This window comes from Bidens hawaiensis, unplaced genomic scaffold (genome assembly GCF_021521415.1).
Source record: "Bidens hawaiensis isolate Kalapana, Puna unplaced genomic scaffold, B.hawaiensis_p1.1 tig00021833_1, whole genome shotgun sequence".
Lineage (NCBI taxonomy): Eukaryota > Viridiplantae > Streptophyta > Magnoliopsida > Asterales > Asteraceae > Bidens > Bidens hawaiensis.
In genome coordinates this window covers 10,145-32,026 of record NW_027493388.1, presented here as the reverse complement: position 1 = coordinate 32,026, position 21,882 = coordinate 10,145, and the positions used below count along the sequence as shown (strand labels likewise).

General features: G+C 39.1%; 2 protein-coding genes and 1 pseudogene across 2 annotated transcripts; 2 read left to right on the top strand and 1 right to left on the bottom strand.

The window, feature by feature from the left end:
* The first annotated feature begins 11,239 nt into the window (after positions 1-11,239).
* Positions 11,240-13,883, top strand: LOC143564187 (cytochrome P450 CYP72A219-like; annotated as a pseudogene).
* Positions 13,884-15,381: 1,498 nt separating this feature from the next.
* Positions 15,382-19,748, top strand: LOC143564191 (C2 domain-containing protein At1g53590-like). The gene is made up of 9 exons (XM_077051543.1): positions 15,382-15,566; positions 15,635-15,853; positions 15,949-16,044; positions 16,149-16,433; positions 16,507-16,548; positions 16,659-16,707; positions 17,824-17,916; positions 17,999-18,182; positions 18,815-19,748. Exons 1-9 carry the CDS (start codon positions 15,438-15,440, stop codon positions 19,746-19,748), a joined length of 2,031 nt encoding a protein of 676 aa, XP_076907658.1. The 5' UTR covers positions 15,382-15,437.
* Positions 19,749-19,819: 71 nt separating this feature from the next.
* LOC143564192 (uncharacterized) lies at positions 19,820-21,076 on the bottom strand. The gene has a single exon (XM_077051544.1). It carries the CDS (start codon positions 20,984-20,986, stop codon positions 19,820-19,822), a length of 1,167 nt encoding a protein of 388 aa, XP_076907659.1. The 5' UTR covers positions 20,987-21,076.
* Between the last annotated feature and the right edge of the window lie 806 nt (positions 21,077-21,882).

Sequence of the window (21,882 nt, the reverse complement as noted above, 5' to 3'; positions counted from 1 at the left end):
CAGAGTATACCATCCCTGGATGCACCTCCAAGAGTAGAAGGTCATCAGGCGGTCGACGAAGGGCTCAACGCCCAGAATCCGGCACACCCACTCGAAGTGGCGAATCTTCGCGATCGCCATCGGGTGTACCTCGGTCAGGTGTACACCGTGCCTCTCCAGAACACGGTACACAAACTTCGTCAAGGGGAACCTAAGATTCCCATAGACAAAGAATGCGGCATATACCCCGATCTTGCCTCTGGGGGCATCATACACCGTCTGGTGAGGTTCAGGAAACTCAGGCTCGAAAGACTCGAGCATGAACTTCATGACGATGTACTGATATAGATCGACAGGCAGAGCACACTGGCACTCGCCAGCAGTACTCTTGTCATCCTTGTCGGACGTGGATGACGGGTTCTCGGCGTACACCCCAGCCTCCTGGGCTGTAGCCTCAAGATCATTAGCAGAAGACATCTTGCAGGTATGAAAGAAGAGAACGATTTCAAGAGAATGCTCGACTGAAAAGGTGAGTATTCGCCGGAAATCGTTTTGAAGATGAAGAGAAAAGTGAAAGTATGGATTGCAAAGGACCCTCTCCCCCTTTATATACTAATCGCAATTAATGCGATGAATTTAATGCGGAAGAGAGAGAAATCGTAAGTGCAATGAAACTATGACACGTGGCAATAAGCAAGCTGGCAACAGCTGTTGAAAGGACGCGTGCCATTAATTTCGCGGCCACGCGCCCGAAAATTCGCGCCCACGCGCCTGAAAAAGCGCCTGGAATGACCATATACTGTCACGTCGCCATAACTTCCTGCACGTCCTGACACTGTCAGAAGAAACCGTCGGACGACGTTTCAATAGCTTGGACTGTTCTTATCCTTTCACCAACTCTTCGAATTTCAAAATTTCAAAAAGATTCAAAAGTAAGCGGGAAAATACCCCTTACCTTGGCAACCAAGTAACTATAAGACAGGTGCGGGTACAGTGCTAAGGCAAAACCCTTCACATACTTAGCACCCGCAGGGAATTGACGCCAGGAATACCTTGGAAGTAAAGTAACCGTAAGACGAGTGCGGGTACAGTGTCAAGGCAAAACCCTTCACATACTTAGCGCTCCGCAGGGAATTCAAACCAAGAAGGATCTTCTGGGCCATGCTTGCGGAAACGGGAATAACATCCCCGCATAGCGGGAACGTCGAGAACTATATTGTTTGAAACTCCAAGATGGAATTGGTTGTTTTAACATAATTGATCACTATGTTCAAAACTACTAAAACCCCATGGAGAATCCACACAAGTGGGACTCAACGCTCCTGACCTGCGAGGAGGTTACAGACCTACCCGCTTCATACCCAAAGATCAAGCAGAAAAGCCGGGAATTTCTGCGTGACATTAGGAAAACCGCGGGAAGAATCCCCACGGAAAACCTTAAAACAAAAAACCCTTTTCAAAACCCCTTGCTAAAGTCCAAAAGTTCACCTCACTTATTAATAATTCATGAGAAGAACATTGGACTGGGGGGACTTGAAGAGGTAGGTCCCAGCAGAGCCCAGTTGGACCTGCAAGACTCACCTTGAAGAGGGACGTCTGCGCAACGACCAACTGCTTCCGCAGGACCCACCATGCTCAGAGATGAAGACCTTACGCGCAGTACGCCAGCTGTTCCCGCAGGGAAAGCCTCCCAATGGTAAAGTACCCCGCTGGTTCCCGCAGTTGCGGATACAAGCCATCAGGGAAGGCTACCCGCACTGATAGCAAGGCTACACGCACAAGGCACTAACTCTTGATACTTCAGTAATGTCACCTGAAGGAATGAGCAAGGCGGGAATACTCCCGCCCAAATGAGCCAGTCCATATGCTTCTGGAAGATCTTTTGTACTATACATGCCAAGGTATGGGCAAAACAGACGATCTGACCAAAACAGCCCATGAACCAATCACAGGGTGACAGCTCACCGACAACAGTACGAGGAGGAGCACCCTATAGTACTGTTTGTCACTATTAGCCGCTGCCTACTCACCAACCCTTACTATGGGACGTGCGTAGCCTACAGTTGGTGGAACAGTGCATAGCCGGTAGCAAAGGAACAATATACAGCCGGCCTTGTCACTATCGGCCGCAGCCTATCCACCAGCCAGCATGGCTTGTGCGTAGCCCACTGTTGGTAGAACAGGAATACTATTCAGCCGGCTATACCTTCTTGGAAACCTACCTTCGGCTATAAATACTCCAACACCTTGGAATGGTAAGGACATCATCTGATATCTCATTATCTTATCTTCTCTAGCAATCTCTTAATATACACTTATATTCAGAGCAATCTAGTCTGATTCTCACGCCGGAGGGTGGTCACAAGGAGGAACCCCCCCCCCCTTCTCAGTGACGAGCTTACGGTGTCTGTTTTGCAGGTCACCTGAAGAACAACTTTCTTCGCTGGACCTCATCCTCGTGGGAAACATCTATTTAACCCCAGATTATCCGTAATCTGCCGGGGTCGATTAGTGTTTCTTCAATCCATTATTATTTTATTAGTAAAATCAAGTCAGTAAAGATTAGTCAAGCGAAAGTGATAGTTTTCAAGTCAAACTCCAACTCTTGATATAAATTATAATATCAACAGCCTTCAAATTTGAACAAAAGACTTAAAACCAATGTTGGACAAATAAAAGTCGTTTTCAGCATAGAAATTAAATCTTCAAATATTGAACAACTAAAACAAGCATTCAAAGAAACGAAATAAAAAACAACTCAAATAAAGAATTATGATTGGACTCCTCAAAAAATTATACTTTTCAAATCCACATTATTTGATTATCATAAAATGACATATGAATATATATTTGGTTAACGTCGTCATGATACAAAACCAAGATCGCCACGTGGCCAGTTACTCATAATAATGACTACAGTTGCAGGTTGTTGAATAGATGATCAAATGACATCCTTATTGAATAGACTACATCAGATTTAGTACAAGCAAAGCCCAAGAAGCGAAGCATAGCCCAATGGCATCCAGTGCCCCAGACAAGAGCCTGGGTCAATGGCTGACATGTCCCTATTAATTTGGACGTTGCACAGACTGAGGCTGACATAATTTTGGAGGGAAAAGGTTGTCCAGCTGATAATAGCCAGTACTCTACCCAGGTCAGAAGAACCAATGGTCAATAGAGAGAGCCCAAGGTGCAACGGTCCGAGGGAAGATTCCCTTAGGGTATTATATATGTATGAACATTCTCTTTGTAAAAAGGGGTCAAGAAATAACAATATATCTCCTTTGTCTTTGGCCATCTTACTGAGACTCACACCCAGAACCTCATATTCACACACTCACACACACTAGTATACATTACCATTTGTGCTTTTCAATTGAGGTTTTTACGGTGGCGCCATATGTGGGACCTTAAGCTCCGGCAAAAGGTTTCCACCCACAGTCTCTAAAGAATGGCCGATGAGCACTATCAAATTCACTTCCGTCGCTGCCGTTATCTCACCGGAAAATAGTTCTCGGTACTGTTTGTCCGCTGTTTTGGCAAAAGAACACCAAACCAATTCAGATTCTCTGGCATTACGTCCGCCGTCGAAATCTTTTCTGATTCACCGGAATATTTCGAAAATTCAAGAAACTTTAAACCTGCTCCGGCGAGTCTTGAAAAGCCGGACATGACAAGTGATTTCGACCAACAAGATACATACCTATCTTCTTTAACCAATTTCAACCACTCCAGCGACACACCACCGCAAACACGTCGTGACCATACCCATGATCCATCGGAACTTGCACCGCCACTAAGACCGTTGGGCCCACAGGCACACACCCCTACCTTGAAGGCATGAAAGACATCGATGGATTCGTGTTGATCAAGAATGAAGATTAAAAAGACGACAGGGAGGTCGAAGACACCACGCCGGAGATGTCGAACACGAGTGAGAAGAAAAACTACAAACCGCGTGAAACCGACTCTCTTTCGAAACCCAGGTTTTCAAACAAGGAGTGCAACTATGTTTCCTTCCCTCACACAAGCAGCCGGATATGTCTTTCTCATGTAATCTACAGGATTTCTAGATTTACTCATGTTCAGGTTCCATATCTCACAGCTATACCTCGATCACAATATGCTGAAAGCATATTTCTATGAATGATCCACTTAGACCCATTAAAAGCAATAGTAATAATTGAGTGTTTCCATTTAGGTCCTTTAAAAATAATTATAAAAAAACAAAGGAAATGAAAAAGTGAAGAGTAAAATTAAAGTGTTTCCACTCAATAAAAGACAAAACTTGTTTATAAAGTAGTCACATGCCTGAAAGAGTGGGTATGCACCTCACAAGTTTGAAAAGTCAAGGGTGTCTAAGACATGTATAATCCATGCTTTTGTGTCAGAATCCCAATGTGTCATAGTGTCATTTCCTTTATTGTGTCTAAAAGCAAAATATACATATATATATATATATATATATATATATATATATATATATATATATATATATATATATATATATATATATATATATATATATATATTGTTTCAGGAGTTTCAATGTTCTTAGTATAGTAATTTTGAGAACTTATCCAAATGACAAGACAAGGTTTTAATTATAAATATCATCATTACACTTTACATGTGCATCTATTAAAATGTCAAACCCTATGCTAAGGTGTAGCTAAGGCCTATTCTAATACAAAAAGTATATCTTAAAAGGTTACTTTTAAAACAACCATGATGGTTAGAAGGGAATATGAAAAGTCCCTTCCCTGAGGAGGGAGGTTGTATCATAGTAAAGAGTCTTTAAGGTGTGACATCTTTCAAGGAGTCTCTTCTGGATCATGACAAAGCCCCCTAAATAATTCATTCAGAATGAAAGCCCCCTACTAAACTATTGCTCCAGAACCAGCCCCCTAACAAAATATTCTTCCAGAACAAGGTCCCTTGCGGGACCGTCTCCTCATAACGAAGTCCCTGACTAAAAAATCTCTCCAGAATAAAACCTTTTACAAAATAATTCCCCCAAAACGAAGTACATTACGAGACATCTCCTCATAATGATGCTCCTTCCAAAATAATCCCCTAAGCACAAACACTCCTTCCAGACAATCCATCCTGAAGCCCCATACCATATTACAAGAATCATTTCCGAAAAAGAAGATCCCTTTCCAAGATTTCTCTCTCAAGAGAAATAGCTCCCTTCCAACGAAGAAAGCATGGGAAAAGTCCCTTCCAAGAGGAAGGAAAGCCTTTTGTAGCAACACCTCATGTTTCAGGAGTTTTTATTTTGAAAAAGAAGAGTCACCTTCCAAATGGTAACAGGGTCGCTATAGAAGGAAAAAACCTCATGTAGAAACACTTTACATTCCAAGAATCTCCATGAAGAAGAAACTTCCATATCCGTATTTTCTATCATAAGAAGGGAATGGGCCCGTTCCATTAGCCCTTTCCATCATCCTGCATGTACAAGACTTCTAGCATTTATTAAAACTAATTATACTTTTATATTTATATCTAACCAATATAATTGGTCGATTATTACTTATAATGCCCCCAGATGGGATAAAGCCCTCAAAAAGAGATATCATACTTATAATTCCCCCAGGTGGGATAAAGCCCTCCAAAGGAGGCCCCACTCTTATAATTCCCCCAGGTGGGATAAAGCCCTCCAAAGGAGGCTCCATTCTTATAATTCCCCCATATGGGACAAAATCCCTCCAAAGGAGGCTCCATTCTTATAATTCCCCCAGGAGGGACAAAAACCCTCCAAAGGAGGCCCCGTTCTTATAATTCCCCCAAGTAAGATAAAGCCCTCCAAAAGAGGCACCATACTTATCCATACTTATAATTCCCACAGATGGAATAAAGCCCTCCAAAAGAGGCACCATACTTATAATTCCTCCTGATGGAATAAAGCCCTCTTTAAGAGGCACATCACTTATAATTCCCCATTAATGGGAAAATGACATCAATGCTCATTCACAAGTGTAAAAGGAAGGCCCGGTTGAGGGGCTTGGATCCATATACAAAATTAACCTAATCCATTAGGTTCAATACTTATAAAAATAGCCCCATCCATGAGGCTTAAAATCATAATTCCCCATAGGAAAATAGCCCCTTCTAAGACTCTTAGAACTTATATTTCCCCCAAGTGAGATATGGCTCCTTGAATGAGGCTCACAACTTATATATTTCCCATTAAATGGGGCACTATACATACACGCCTCCCCCCCAGGGGAAAGACAATCGAATCTTTTTCACAACGAGTGAAAGGAAATCCCGACTACAAATTGATAGCTAACCTACTACATCCACCTCACAAGTTGGAAACCTTATAATCCATCCGCATACAAATTGAAAACATTATGATACACCCGCGAGCAAGAGGTGAACCATATAGCCCAAAATGTGTTTAAATGCACCCTTTGAGTCAAAACACAATATCCACTAGCATCTTTAACTTTATTTATTCATATTTACCGACCAGGTAAATATATAGAAATAATTCAAACCATCGTGATTAATTTAGGTGGTTTGATACATTTTCACCATATACTATCACATTTGAAATTGTTTGTGTCATCGTTTCTATGTCCACTACAAGTAAAGCAAGAATAGAAAGATCATTATTAGAGCTTGTTAATGGGATGCTAACAACTTTGGGAGGGTTGTTCAATAAGAAGAAAGTGATTACGTACAACCAACACAACTACCCAAGAGAGAAAACTTATCCGTTTCTTGGTTATGTTAAAGAAACTCGGGTTCAAAGTCCCTTACCCCAATCATCAATAATTAGCATAAGGGACTGGGGGACTTGAAAAGACAATTACAGGACTGGGCCCATTGTGTGGGGATGAGCGTTTAATACTTGGTCTTTATTTCATCCCAAAACTTCAGTATATCAACCTTACTGGGTCCAAATTGGATGAGTCAAAATGGAATCAACCCGTTGTGTTTATGGCTTACTCATCATTTATTATACAGAAGAGGGACTATGTATTTATGTCATGGCAGATTTAAACTATCAAGAGAACTGGGTCAGGCTCATGGGAACTAAATATCATCTACCTCAGCCAAGTATTGTCACACCCCTATCTTAGGCCTAGGAGCGTGACCCTACAGTTGGTACCATTATTGTAAATAAATCACAGTTACGTTTATTTACGGAAGACTTATAAACTTTAAGGATCAAAAGTGTAATATTAATATATACATTCAAAAGACGGGAATTGTAAAACACCCGTTTAGAGTTGTTAACAAAAGATTACTTGTTTATGTTTACAAACCACCATATATGTTTATACATAATAAAATCCGAGCCATCAGATATATAAGCACTTCGTCACTCCAAGTGTTAAACTTGTTCACCTGCAAAAATGTAATAAAATACATCAGCAACGAATGCTGGTGAACACGCTGACGCAAAACAACTTCTTTTACTTTATTACCCCTCGAGACTACGCCTGTCTCGGCCCAACGTGGCTTAGGAATAACAAAGTTAAACAACACATTATAAACTAGAGCCTCTACTCTAGGTCACCTCAGCAAACACCGCAGCGTTCGACTTAGTTAAGTGCCCGTAAATATACACATAAGGTCGTACTCCCTGCAGGAGAGCGTCCTACGACCAAGGGTGGTGCGATCATGCCCATACATCGCATAGTACTACCTATGTAAGGATCCAGACATACGTATACCACAACCTGAGGGCTAGGTTCATACCCATAGTTATAACGGTTTTAGGAACACATAGTTCCTTGTAAACAATTTCATATAACACGTTTGACTCATTTGAAAACAAGTTTAAAAGTTTGGGGGGCGTATTCACCTTATCTCTTTAGGATCGGCTTCACTCACCATCCAAGGGTCTTTTCCTTTCTTTATCTCGAACCTATAGTTACGAGTATAAATGTTTATTAGTCGGATACACGATCCGGCTTAAGACCTTTAGTCTTATATCTCAATCCTCGATTGAACCTTTAGTTCAATTCTTATTTACTTGAAAACTTTTAGTCTAAAAGTAAATTATACACCTTTAGTTTATATAAAAACCCGACGTTTCTTCTTCTCCAAGAAACGTAATCATTTTCTTTTATTATTTAAGAATATTCTTTATTCATTAAATAATATTTTCATAACAAAGAATATAATAATATATACTTTCACACATATATATGTATCACAATATTCAATAGTCAAACTTTCATCCGTTTCTTTGTTATGTTTAATTTTCTTTTCTTTTATCGAGGTATCGAGTATAACCTCGACTTAAGGCCAAAGCCTTGAATATAATATCGAATTATATTGACTTCGTTATTACGCCTAACCTTAGTGGCGTATAGAAACTATAGGGACTTGAGCAGCACTCCGACGCCGCTTTACTTTTCTCGATCAACTTTGATATGCCAACTTCAACGCTCGTTGACACGTCTTTCGGGACTCTTTGCCATTATAACAACGCCTTCTTGATGAATGAGGGTGGAGGGTGGCACAAACTCTAAGGAAACGTTGGTACACAAACAAGATATTCGAGGCACGCTTATCGAGGAAACAAAGCACAAATTTCGAGGTATTCTAGAGAGAGAGTAGAGAGAGGTAGGAGCTGATTTTGGGATGCTTGGAATGAGATCCCATGGTCGCTATTTATAGGCGATTTTTGGGACCCCATCGCGGTACGCGATGGGTCCCTCAGCAGACCTATCGCGTACCGCGATATAGGTTTGCTGACGCACAGCGTAGACCTGCCACGTGTCGACACGTGGCAGGCGCCGCTTCGCGTGGCAACACGTGGCAGCACCTAGTGCCACCGTGTGCCACGTGGCACACGTGTCACATTCTGTCAGACACCCCATCGCGGTACGCGATGGGTGTCTCATCCGACTCATCGCGTAGCGCGATTTGTCAGGAAAACCAAATTTTCATTTTTAACCCTCCAATTTGGATTTTGGCAATTTTAGTCCCTAGACTTTGGAAAGTTGATATTTTAGACTTGAAATTTTCACGTTGTTACAGGTATCGAAAAAGGATCTTTTCTGGAACTAGCCCGATGAATGAGTATAAAAGGGATGAACCTATCCCATATATTATGAGAAAGAAGATCTGGGACTACATTAGTCTTTTGTCCTTATCATAAAGAATAAGTACTATGGGGACTTGTAAAGCCTCCTATGAAAGTGGGTCTCCGTCCCATGATTGGGACCAAGTCAAGAAAGCCCAGGAGAAACCAAGATGCATGGAGAGTAACCAAACATCCTATCAGTTAGATAAGAAGGAGATAGGAAATATAAATTTCAAAGTGGGAAAAGGGAGCCAACAGTTAAGGGAAAGGCAAACGATTCGAAAGGTATCATGACATCTTTAGGGAAGCATGAGAGGCTTTGTCATAAATGCCCTCAGCTCAAGTGTCGTCGGCTCAAGTGTGGGCCAGTAATGTAGCACAAACTAATATAAGTTCATTACGCTCGTCATAAATAACGCGTACAAAGAACTGGGGAGACTTGAAAAGGTTACCTTAGAAATGGGTTCTCCGAATTATAAGAAAAATATGCCCCGTCGCAAACACGGGCCCAAATTAAGTATGGCTAAATTAAGGGAGCCCAAAAGATAGTGCTTAAAAGACCTCCCCAAGTAACTAAATGAAACCAAAGGTTCTAGGGGGTTAAGGACTTATCATATCGATCTGAATAAGTTAGTAGAATCAACCCAAAGGAAAGGGTTAGAACAACACATGTGACATGCCATGCTGTTGGAATGGATGAAGCCTAAGTCAAAGAGAACAATGGCCCAGGAGAAAGCTCCTAGGTCAATAATCGGCATGTAATAGTTTTATGGATATTCTTTTTATATCAAAGATGCCCCATGGCTATATAAAAAATGGGGATCTTCCGTTTGTACTCACTCATTCCCACATGAAATAATAAATACTCATAACCATTTAGTCGATCAGAGTTTAAGGTGGATCATGCAAGAGGCCGAATAGAGACTTGTTTTGAGTCCATTATACTCGTCATAAATAACGAGCACAATGGAATGGGGAGACTTGAAGAGCCTACATGGGAATTGGGCTCTTTGAGCTGGGTCACAACCCATTAAGTGAAGAACATGAAACTTACCCCAAGAAAAGAGGCCCAAGGACAAAGGGTATAATAAGATAAAAGACCAAGTCAATGGGGTCAGAAGTTACTGTGCGCCTGACTTGGGGGAGGTCCCAAGGAACGCATGCTCTAGGAGGTGAGACAATATCAGTGGACAAAGGAGGCCAACTACAGCCCCAGGGGAGAGGAGAAGAAACCAAAGGATAAAAAATGGGTCAAATGTCCAAGGGGTAAAAAAGATCCTCCTGGACCCCATATAATGAAATGTAATGTATGTGTGGGGAGGAGGCAGATTCATGTAGCTAAAACCTTCAATAATAAAAATGGCAATCATTTTCACTAAAACCCATCATCGAACTCTCACACAATCATATCCAGTTCAATAAGGGTTTCAACATGGATCCAGTACATGAAGAGCTTATGTTGATAGGATGTTAAACCCATAATATAATTACAGCGTGGGAAGACGTGCAGTTCAATTTAGTCCACACGTATTTACCACCTTAACCATGGGTTTAGAATGGGCCGGGAATATTGTGAATCTAAGGACACGCAAAGGTGAGCCTCATCAGCGAGGTAGGCCCAAACGACATGGAGCCAGTACAAGAAGTTATTGGAAGCGAGACGAAAGATGGACTTGAATTAAGTCTATTACTTTTGTCATAATAACAAAAATAATAGACTGGGAGACTTGAATAGACTACATCAGATTTGGCACAAGCAAATCCCAGGAAGCGAAGCCCAGCCCGATGGTATCCAGTGCACCCCAGACAAGAGCCTGGGTCAATGACTGACTTGTCCCTATTAATCTGGACGTTGCACAGACTGAGGTTGACATTATTTTGTAGGGAAAAGATTGTCCAGCGGATAATAGCCAGTACTCTACCCAGGTCAGAAGAACCAATGGTCAATAGAGAGAGCCCAAAGTGCAATGGTCCGAGGGAAGATTCCCTTAGGGTATTATATATGTATGAAAATTTTCTTTGTAAAAGGGGGGTCAAGAAATAACAATATATCTCCTTTGTATTTGGCCATCTTACTGAGACTTACACCCAGAACCTCATATTCACACACTCACACACACTAGTTTACATTATCATTTGTGCTTTTCAATTTAGGTTTCTACAGTTATAAGTATTGACAATAGCTCCTTTTTTTTAAGTTGTAAAAACATGATAGAAACTGTGGGTAAAGTTGTGATTGCCATTATTGTGGCTGTGGTAGTGTGGTGGGGATGGAAAATACTAGACTGGGCATGGTTGAAGCCAAAGAAGCTAGAGAAATCGTTGATAGAACAAGGGTATAAAGGTAATTAATACAAGCTGCTCAAGGGTGACGCCATAGAGTTTGCAAGAATGACGAAGGAAGCTAGATCAACACCTATGCCTCTCTCCCATGATATTACTTCACATGTTTTGCCCTTTGAACATCATGTCTTGAACAAATACGGTAAGTTCGTTCATAAATTATTTTTAACTAAAGTTTGTTGATGTTTTTTTCACATGTTTTGCCTTTATATATTCAAGAAATTTGTAATCTTACTGTAATCTTACAAAGGGGGTAGTTAGTTATATCCAGCTTACACTCGTTTATGTCATTAAGCCTCTAAAAGTTATCTGTCGTGTTTAAGTTGTGTTTTATCGTCCTAGTGTGGATAGTGTTTTAGTGATTTTCAAGTTAACCGGAAATAAAAAGAATATTCAAGAAATATGTTTATTTTAAGTACCGATTGTTTTAACAAACAGAAAGTTAATCTAAGGCTTTTAGATTTGTCACTGTCTTACAGGTAAAAAGTTTTATATATGGTTAAGGCCAAGCCCTCGAGTCTACGTTATGGACCCAGAACTGATCAAAGAGATATTATCAAGGCCCAACGACTTTCAAAGGCCATACAAAGAGCCACTAAGGGATAGCATCCTGGTGGACTTTTAGTCTCCGAGGGTCCAAAATGGACCAAACATCTTCGCATTATCAACCCGACTTTTCATCTTGAAAGTATAAAGGTCTGTATATATTTATTTAATAAAATTTGTACATTTTACTTATTTTAGTGATCAAAATCTGAATCTTTTGTTGGGTTTAATGGATGCACAGGGTAAGTTCTCGGAAATTTGTTTAAGTTGTAATGAGATGGTCAACAAGTGGGAATTGTCGACCGCTGAAAATGGGGTGGCAGAAGTTGATGTGTGGCCGTATATCGATAACTTGTCCGGAGATGTGATTTCGCGAGTAGCATTCAGCAGCAGTTAATGACGAACCACAAAAGATATTTCATATCCAGAAGGAACAAATTGATCTTGTGGTTCAATTATTGTTCACTTTTTATATCCCTGGAGGAAGGTAATTAATAATGCTTTCATGTACTTGTGAATGGGTCGATTTAAGTCGTATCATATGCTACTCCTTAAATTTGTTAAGTTAAAGTATTTAATGAGAAAGGAAATTGATAAATTGGTCGAAAGTCATCCGTATTATTCAATTTCATAAATATCCGTTAAATTGATTTGTTAAACTGTAGGTGACAATTGCCTGACATGACACGTACATGACATGAAAGCAATTAGATTTTGGATTGCCATAAAACCATATTAGGTTTGGATTGATCAGTTTAGCTCGATTACAACCCATCTATTACAACACAGTCAAGTCGTTTATCATGTTTACAAGTTGGCTAAAGCATATCAATCTATCTGACCCCTTTAGATAAGTGGGCTAAATATGTCGTGTTCGGGTTGCAATTAATTAAATGTGTCCAGATTTGGTTGATGTTTATGACACTAATAAGTAAATGGGATGTGCTAAGTTCAACAATTTAACCCATTAGCCCACCAACTAGGTACAATCCTAATTAAAACAAAAGCATCATTTTAATAGAATATTATTTTTGTAATCAAGTCATACTAACCCGTCTCAATATGACTCACACTTAAATATCATTTGTTGACACCCGACCAACCATTTTGCCACCTCTAGTTTATAGTTGTTAACATGATTTGTTATACATGTAGGCTTATACCTACAAAAGCTAACAAGAAGTTTAAAGAAAACCGCAAAGAGCTTCAAGTTCTCGCGAAGGGCATTGTTGAATGAGGAAGAAAGCACTCGAGAAGAGAGAAGATAGCAACAATGACTTACTAGTTAGGGATTCTGCTAGCATCAAACTTAAAAGAAATCAAAGAAAACGGAGTTGGACTAAGTATCGAAGACGTGATTGAAGAATGCAAATTATTTTACATTGCAGGATCAGAAACAACCTCGAACTTGGTTATTTGGACCATGGTTTGTTTAAGTATGCATCAAGAATGGCAAGACAAAGCCCACCAAGAGATTACACAAGTATTTGGTTCTCAAGAACTACATTTTGAAGGCCTAAAACATCTCAAGATTTTGACCATGATACTAAACGAGGTTCTTAGGCTATACCCAACGGTTAGAATTTTACGCGAGACCCACAACGAAACAAAGCTAGGAAACATGACTATACCATCGGGTGTGAACATAATAATACCTATAATCGATGTTCATCATGACCCAGATATATGGGGAGAAGATGCGAACGAGTTCAAGCCTAAAAGATTCTCGGAAGGGGTAGCAAATGCAACAAAAGGCAGAGGATCAGGTTGTTTTTTGCCATTTGGTGGTGGTCCTAAGATTTGCATAGGACAAAACCTTGCGTTGGTAGAAGCTAAAGTAGCTATAGTTAAGATTTTGCAACGGTTCTCATTTGAGCTTTCTCCATCGTACAAATATTCTCCTTCTGCAGTGTTCATTCTTCCACCGCAGTTTGGTGCTCATTTGATTTTGCAAAAGATATAGTATGTATTGTGAGTACTGTATGGTGATTATGGAATATAAAATATATGACAATATGTTGTGTTAAATACTTAACTAGCTAAATTCATAGTCTCCATGCATTAAACCTTGAAAATTTTCCAACATCAGGCTTGGAGCTTTGTTTAGGAATTTCATCGAACACTTGGATGTAATTGTTATATTGAAATGAGTTCTTTTTGAAAGTCACAATGTTATGAATTGTTTTTAAAACATGTAAACCCTTAGTGAACAATTATAATATGTAATTAACATTTTTATTTATTTTATTTCAAGCACTTTGTGTTTATTTACTATTGATGATGCAATGTTGTTGTGATATTGCATTTTTATTATGTGATCCGACCCGATCTAAAAACTTTGACTATGGTTATTAAAAAATATATTTACTGAAAAAATTGAACTCATAGGAAAAAATTCTTAACTCCACCATATATATTGGGCTTTTTTTCTTCATAAATCAGCCCCTAAGGCACGCTTGTTTTGTGAAATTTGTAGGAATTTGAAAGAATTGTAATTATAATCTTATGACATGGCGTGGTCAGTTGGTTTAAGAAGGAAAAATAATTGAAAGTAATTTCAGTTAAATCTCATTTTCATTGGAATTTAAGATTCCCTTCGCTTTCCAAAGGAATGTTCAAAAAAGGGTTGGAATGTTCAATTTGGTTCGGGTCGGAATTAATTAGATTTCAGATAGACGAATCTGAAATCTGGTTTTGGGCTGGAACGGGTTCAAGTAGAGGCGAATCTGGTTTTGGGCTGGAACGGGTTTTGGCTCAGCACGGGTCCGGATCGAATCAGATTTCAGATCAGATTGGGTTTCGAACCAAAACCTGTACCGATTTGAAACTTGTTCCGACCCAAACCCCAAAACCCGTTACTCAAACCCCTTTTTTACCCGAAGTCGTTCCAATCCGAAATTGTTCCGAACCGAAACCTCTCGAACTAAAACTTGTTCTAACCCGAAACCCATCTATATTTGAAACCCGTTCTAACTCAAAATTTGTCCAGATTTGAAACCCGCTCTAACTTGAACCCGCTCCAACTCAACCCGTTCGTTAGTCTTAAGGAGAGTAGATAGGAGGATAAGAATTTTAATTCCATCAATAAGTTTTCCAATGAAACACAGTGTAGATTTATAGAATTTTAAATATTCTATTTCATTTCCAATTTAAATAACAACAAAAACTTTGTGAACTTAAAAAACCAAAAATAAACATGGTACCTATTTTAAGAAAGGGGCAAAAATGCATCATTTATTAAAAGCCAAGCCCGCACAGATGAACTAAAATTCAATTAAACTAACCGTTTTAATTTTACGAATGACACGTACAATTGCTGGCAAATTGCCGGGAAGAAGAAGATCTGTCCTGGGGCACCACATCGTACAAACATTATAATAATCAAAAGTTTATTTAACCACTCCATTCTTCAATCCTACGGTCACTTTCTTTAATAAAATCCACTGACATTAAATAATCCAATCAATTAATTATGCTTTCCTGATCTGGGTTTCAAGAAACATTCCAGATTTTACAAATGGATGTAAAACATCATGATTCAATTGTGTACCACGTGGGCATTGTCTTGTGTTTGATATGGTTACTGTCTTCATTTAATTACTGTCATCCATTGGTGTACTTCATCTCTTTCATATATTTGTATCTGGTAAGTTGTACATTACTAGTACAACAATAAAGGTTTGGAACATGTTTTTATTGGGTTTTTTTTATAAGGTTCATGATCGGTATGCAATGAGGTTAAAAAGAACAGTGCAGTTTGAGGAGAGGAAACAGGCTAACCAAAAGAAAGTTCTTTCGGATTCCGAATCGGTTCGGTGGCTGAACCATACTATTGAAAGGATTTGGCCTATATGTATGGAGGATATTGTGTCACAAAAGATTTTGTTACCGATTGTGCCTTGGTTCTTGCAAAAGTATAAACCATGGACTGTTGTATGATTCTTAATTTTATTTACCCTTTTGAATTTTGTTGCTAGTTATAAATTAATAATTATTAAGGAAAGTTGATAGTTTATATGTTATTGTAGAAAGAAGCTGTGATTCAGAATTTTTACCTAGGGAGATCTCCACCTATGTTTACAGAAATGAGAGTTTGTCGACAATCGACTGGTGATGATCATTTGGTATATTGTGTTAATATGCTGTCTCAAAAATGGGATTTTAAATGATAATCTACATTTTATTTTGGTGCTTTCTAAGTTGATATGATTATTATTATTGTTTTAAGGTTCTTGAGTTAGGGATAAATTTTCGGACAGCGGATGACATGAACGCGATACTTGCTGTGAAATTGACGAAAAGATTGGGGTTTGGAATGTGGACGAAGATGCATTTAACAGGAATGCATATTGAAGGAAAGGTGTTACTTGGGGTGAAGTTTGTACCAACATGGCCTTATTTAGGGCGGCTGCGGGTCTGTTTTCTTGAACCGCCATACTTTCAAGTGACCGTGAAACCTATTTTTGCACATGGGTTTGATGTTACTGAACTGCCCGGGATTGCTGGATGGCTGGTTAGTATATTAGATTCACCTGAAATCTTTCATACACACGGTTTGAGTTTAATATATGTTTTTACTTGTTTAGGATAAGCTTCTCACACTTGCATTCGAGGAAACGCTTGTTGAGGTAATTTGCTTTAAACTTTTCTGTATATGTATGTATGCATAGACTTGCTAATCAAGTATTTAGATAGTGTATGAATGGTTTATGAGTCTACTGTTGACTGTCTTTTGCAGCCTAATATGTTGGTAGTGGATATTGAGAAACTTGTTTCACCTCAGCCAGGTAACTAAAATACAACCTATAAATAATTGGGAACTTAGAGTTGTCAAGTTTGACTCATTTACTTATTAACGGGTCAGCCATTTTGGTTTCGTTATATTCCAAATGGGTTGGACCGGTCAAACATATAATCACGATATATTGTTGGCAAACAATATGAACGCATTGCTTATTTATAAAAATATATAAACCAGACAAAAACTTGTTTACAGGTTGACCCCTCCCAGCTCGGACCATTTCCGAAGTGACCCTAAGGCCTAAACACAACACAAAAAGAATCAGGTTTTGGGTTGGCATATCTGACCCGTTTATTAAATGGGTCATGTTCGGGTTGACCTTTTAATTAAACATGGCTATGTTCGGGTTGACTTGTTTAAAAAGTTTCGCTAAACACGCCAACCCGCCAAACTGTTTAGTTAAACAGGTTGACCCGCCAACCCGTTTATGACCTGTTTAACCTATTTTATACGACTCACCAAAACCCAATTAACACGTTTACAATTTCATTATTACCCGCCAGCCCTTTTGACACATTTAGATAACTGGGTTAAACAGGTCACTGAGTTCGGGTTACACGATTAAGTGTGTGCGGGTTAGCGTTAATGTCTTTTGCACGAATAAATATATGGGTCATGTTCAGGTAGAACAATTCAACCCGCCAACCCAACAAGATTGACAATCAGATACCCTAGCTAAAATTAAAATAACGTTAAAAGTGACGTTATTTTGCACTAATTTTGACGTTATTTTACTAATCTCGTGAAAATAACGTTAAAAGTGGTGGAAGGTTAATCAGGCATCATGTGGTGGCGTTGATAGCCGAAAGACAAGGGCACATGCACCGATCAGCCGGTGTCCCGATGATTGAGTGCTATGTGCCTTATGTCCAAGGCTTGATGCAAAACTACTATCGAGCCGGGGGTCTCACCGGAAGCAGCCATCTTACCCTCCTCAGACCCTACCATAGCATTGCTATTGGTGGGATATACTGAGTACGATGATGATGATGATGATGATGATGATGATGATACCCTAGCTAAAATTACATGTTGAACCTATTTTGACCCGTTTGACCTGACAAATATGACACCTCTTCATTCTAACCAATCTTCATTACAGAATCTTGGTTTTCTGTTGACGCAAAAGAACCGGTTGCATACGCCTTAGTGGAGATCGTTGCAGCATCAGACATGAAACCGTCCGACATGAACGGTAACTTCACATAAAAAAAGTGCAAAAACTTTCAAGCCCATTTCAATCACTAAATAAGTAACTAGAAATGAGCTATTTACAGGGCTAGCTGACCCTTATGTAAAGGGTCAACTTGGTGCATATAGATTTAGAACCAAAACACAAAGGAAGACATTATCTCCAAAATGGCAAGAAGAATTCAAGATACCAATTACCACATGGGAATCACCCAATCTTCTAATCATACAAGTCCGTAACAAAGATCACTTTATTGATGACATCCTAGGGTTCGTTATTATCTTTATCAAACTATTGTTTCGGTGTCTAATCTAGGGGTGTGCATTGGTCTCTTTGGGTCGGTTTTGGCTCAAACTGAACCAAAAACCGAAACTTTGGAGTTCGGGTTTTTGAAATCATTCAGTTTTGGATTTTCATAATGAATTTGGTTCATTTTTGGTTTTTCGGTTTTCCCATTTATAAAATTTTTGGCCTAAATTTTTTGGGCCACACCATTTATAAAATTTTATAAATTGATTAACATTCAAAAATTAAAAATTTCAATCCATAAACTCAATAACTAAAGTCGGTTTTATGGGCCTGGTTCAGTTATAAACGCCATTCGGGCGGTTCAATATTTTCGGTTCACCAAAGCCGGGACCGAACCGAAATTCGGTTTTTGAAAAAACATAAAACCAAATTGTCTGATTATCCAGGTCCTGTTCGGTTATAAAAGACGGTTCTGTTTTTTCAGTTTTCAGTACACGAAAACCGAAACCGAGAATTCGATTTTTGAACAAACATAAAACCAAACAATCAGTTTTGGGTTGGATCCCGTAATATTAGTTACGGGTCGGTTATTTCAGTTTCATTAACACCCCAAATCTAATCTGGGCACTTATATGATTTGGACTTGTTTCAGCGACTGTTCTATAAAGATCAATGATCTTAGAGACGGCCAGAGACATGACATGTGGCTACCTCTTCATAACATTAAAACCGGACGATTACACACCGCGATAAGAATAATTGAAGTGGACACAAAGGTAACCGAACTACCATGTGACACTGAAGTCACGTCAGGTGAGTTAAAGGAAGAATCGTTGTCAAGTGACCCGGCCCATAAACTGACAGATGACTTTGAACCCATTGATGTTAAAGGTCAACGGGCCACCGGTATATGGGTCCACCATCCGGGCACAGGGGTCCCACAAGTTTGGGAGCCCAGAAAGAAAAGCAGGGTTGAAAAAGGTAGCGAGTCAGTGGGCTCCACCACAAAATCTGGATCATTTCTGGATGATGCAAGTTTCTCTGATGATAGTTTTGATGGTAACAGAATGAGTGCAAGAAACCGGGTTAAAAGAGGGTTAAGTAAAATCGGGTTGGTTTTGAACCGAAACCTTAAAAATGATAATGAAAGATTCAAAGGTTTAAAGAAAGTAGATAGTGAGAATAACTGGGAATCACAGTCTCCGTCTCCACGACAAAATGTTAGGGCTGTTAATGATAACGGAGTCACGGTCAACTTGGTCATGGAAGATAATATTTTGTCCCCGGTTGACTCGAAGCTGGATGGAAGCGCGCCCGAAAGCCCAAATAACAGGAAAGTGAAAGATGTGGCCAAACGGATTCTGAAACATGCGGGAAACTCGGCACGAAGTATGAGGCATGCCTTTTCGGGTAAAGGGTCTAGAATGAGAAGAGATGCTGACATGGCGGTGGAGTCGGATTCTTCTTTTGACAGTTCGATTCCATCCCCTGGTTTTGGAGTTGAAGGAGATGTGAGTCCGCGTGGCACCGAGGATGATGATGTGGAAGATGAAACAAATCTTGAGAGCCCATTACTAGAATCTTGAAAGATTATACTTTGTTGTACTTCTTTTTATTAATTATATGTTTGGAAGTGTTAATAACAGATTTAACAAATTTAACAAATTTTGTGGATTTTTAATGCTAGTTTGTCAACATTTGTGTTATCAGAGATTATACAATGAAGGATTTGTTTCCACATTGCTAATTTTGGTACAAAACCATCTTCTATCATTTGTTTCAAAACCAAATCGATATCTTCCACGCGGTTTTCTTCACAAAGACCACTGATTAACGACTTGTACGAGTTAAAACTCGTAACCATCTTCTTGGATGACATCTTTCGCGTTAAATTCATAGCCTCGCTGTACTTTCGGCTATCGATGAAAGCATACAAAACCTCTTGGTAAGTGCTAGCCACTGGTTCACATCCTTTTAGCAGCATGGTCTTAAAAAGCTCAATACTTTCTTCAACTTTACCATTTTTCCTTAAACCCGAAATCAGCACGTTCATCAAGATTGTATCCGGCTCAATTCCCGCCATTTCCATCTTCTCCAATAACGAAAACGCTTCTTCAACACGATTGTTTTCACACAACCCGTGCATCAAAGCCGAAAAACTTCTCACATTCCGCTCACAACCCTGTTTAGGCATTTCATCGAACACTTGGCGTGCGGCATCAACATCCCCATTTTTACACAATCCCTTGATCATAATATTCAAACAACACGAATCAATCTCTACCCCTAATCTCCCAGCACTCATGTACACCTCATGAATCACATCAAAATTTTTGGTATTCACAAGCAAATTCAACACAAAATTAAACGTTTTAGCCGTGGGCCAGCAACCATAACTCGGCATATCGAAAAGGGTCTCGATCACTCGGTTTATTCGACCGGCACCCAACCCGTAAACCCTGATCACATTATAGAAAAACCCATCAGAAAGCCTGCATTTTTTTTCAAGTTTGATTCTTTTCATCACTTGTTCAATTCCATCAAAGTTCTTGGCTTTTGAAAGGTTGTTTATTACTGACGTGTAAAGAGCTTCATTGGGTTTATAATCTTTGCGTTTTGAGAGTTGATCTAACACATTGAGGGTAGAATTGGGGTCTTTAAGGGATTCGAAAATCTTGATTACTTCAGTTGGGCTTAGCCAGTCTTTATGGTTTCGTAAATCTGGAGAATCTGGTTTCCTACAGGAATCAAGTAAAGTGATTGAATGTGTTGGTCGGATAAATAAGTGATGAACTCTACGAATACAGATTGAACGAGTCATCATTGTTAGATTTGAAGGAAACAGGAAGAAGCTGTTGGCTTTGTTGTGGAAAAGACTTACAGAACAGCTTAAATTACTAATTTGACCCTGGTTTTTCTTAGTTCTATATGATAATCAAGTAGTGTAATTATGTAATTACATCGTATTGTAATTATATTATGTTGTAATTACACTATACTATAATTACTCTATGTTGTATATATAATTTTACTAATTGATTCTCACAGTTAACACGTTAATTTAATTTGTATTTGATTCCAACGATTTTTATTATATTCTAAACAAATTTAGAGGCTACCTCTGAATCAATAAGAGGTAGAGTGTGTTTTGTTACACCTTTTAATGGCTCATGAAGCTCTTAATGGTTAAGTTTCAAAGACATCTTGAATGATTCAGAGATTACCTCTTAATCAGCTAGACATCTCATTAATTCTGCACAAGATTGTCAAACAACCTCTTAGTGGAATCATTATCTTTGACGTCAATGATAAATGGCATTTTATCATAAGTCTCTTTTTGCAATACTAAGGAAATTACCTGGGATAGAAAACAAAGGATGTTATAGTTGACTCGGGCTGTTTATGTAAAAAGGGTGCTAGAGCAATTATTTTATAGAAGGTTGTAACCAATAAAAACACATGTTGTAGCTCACTGGTAGCTCAATGGCTCTCCTAAGTCCGATGATTAAAAGGTATATATGGAAGAGTGTCTTGTGCAAACACTGGTGGATGTTTAATAATGTTTGTATCAGACCAGACATTGGTTATGCAATGTGTATTATGCGATAGGTACATTGTCAATCCAGGTAAAAGCTTATTGGGATGACGGGTTGTTGTAAGATGGGCTCTAAGGTACTTAAATGGAACTCAAAAGTGTTCTGATTGGTATTTAGGCAAGAA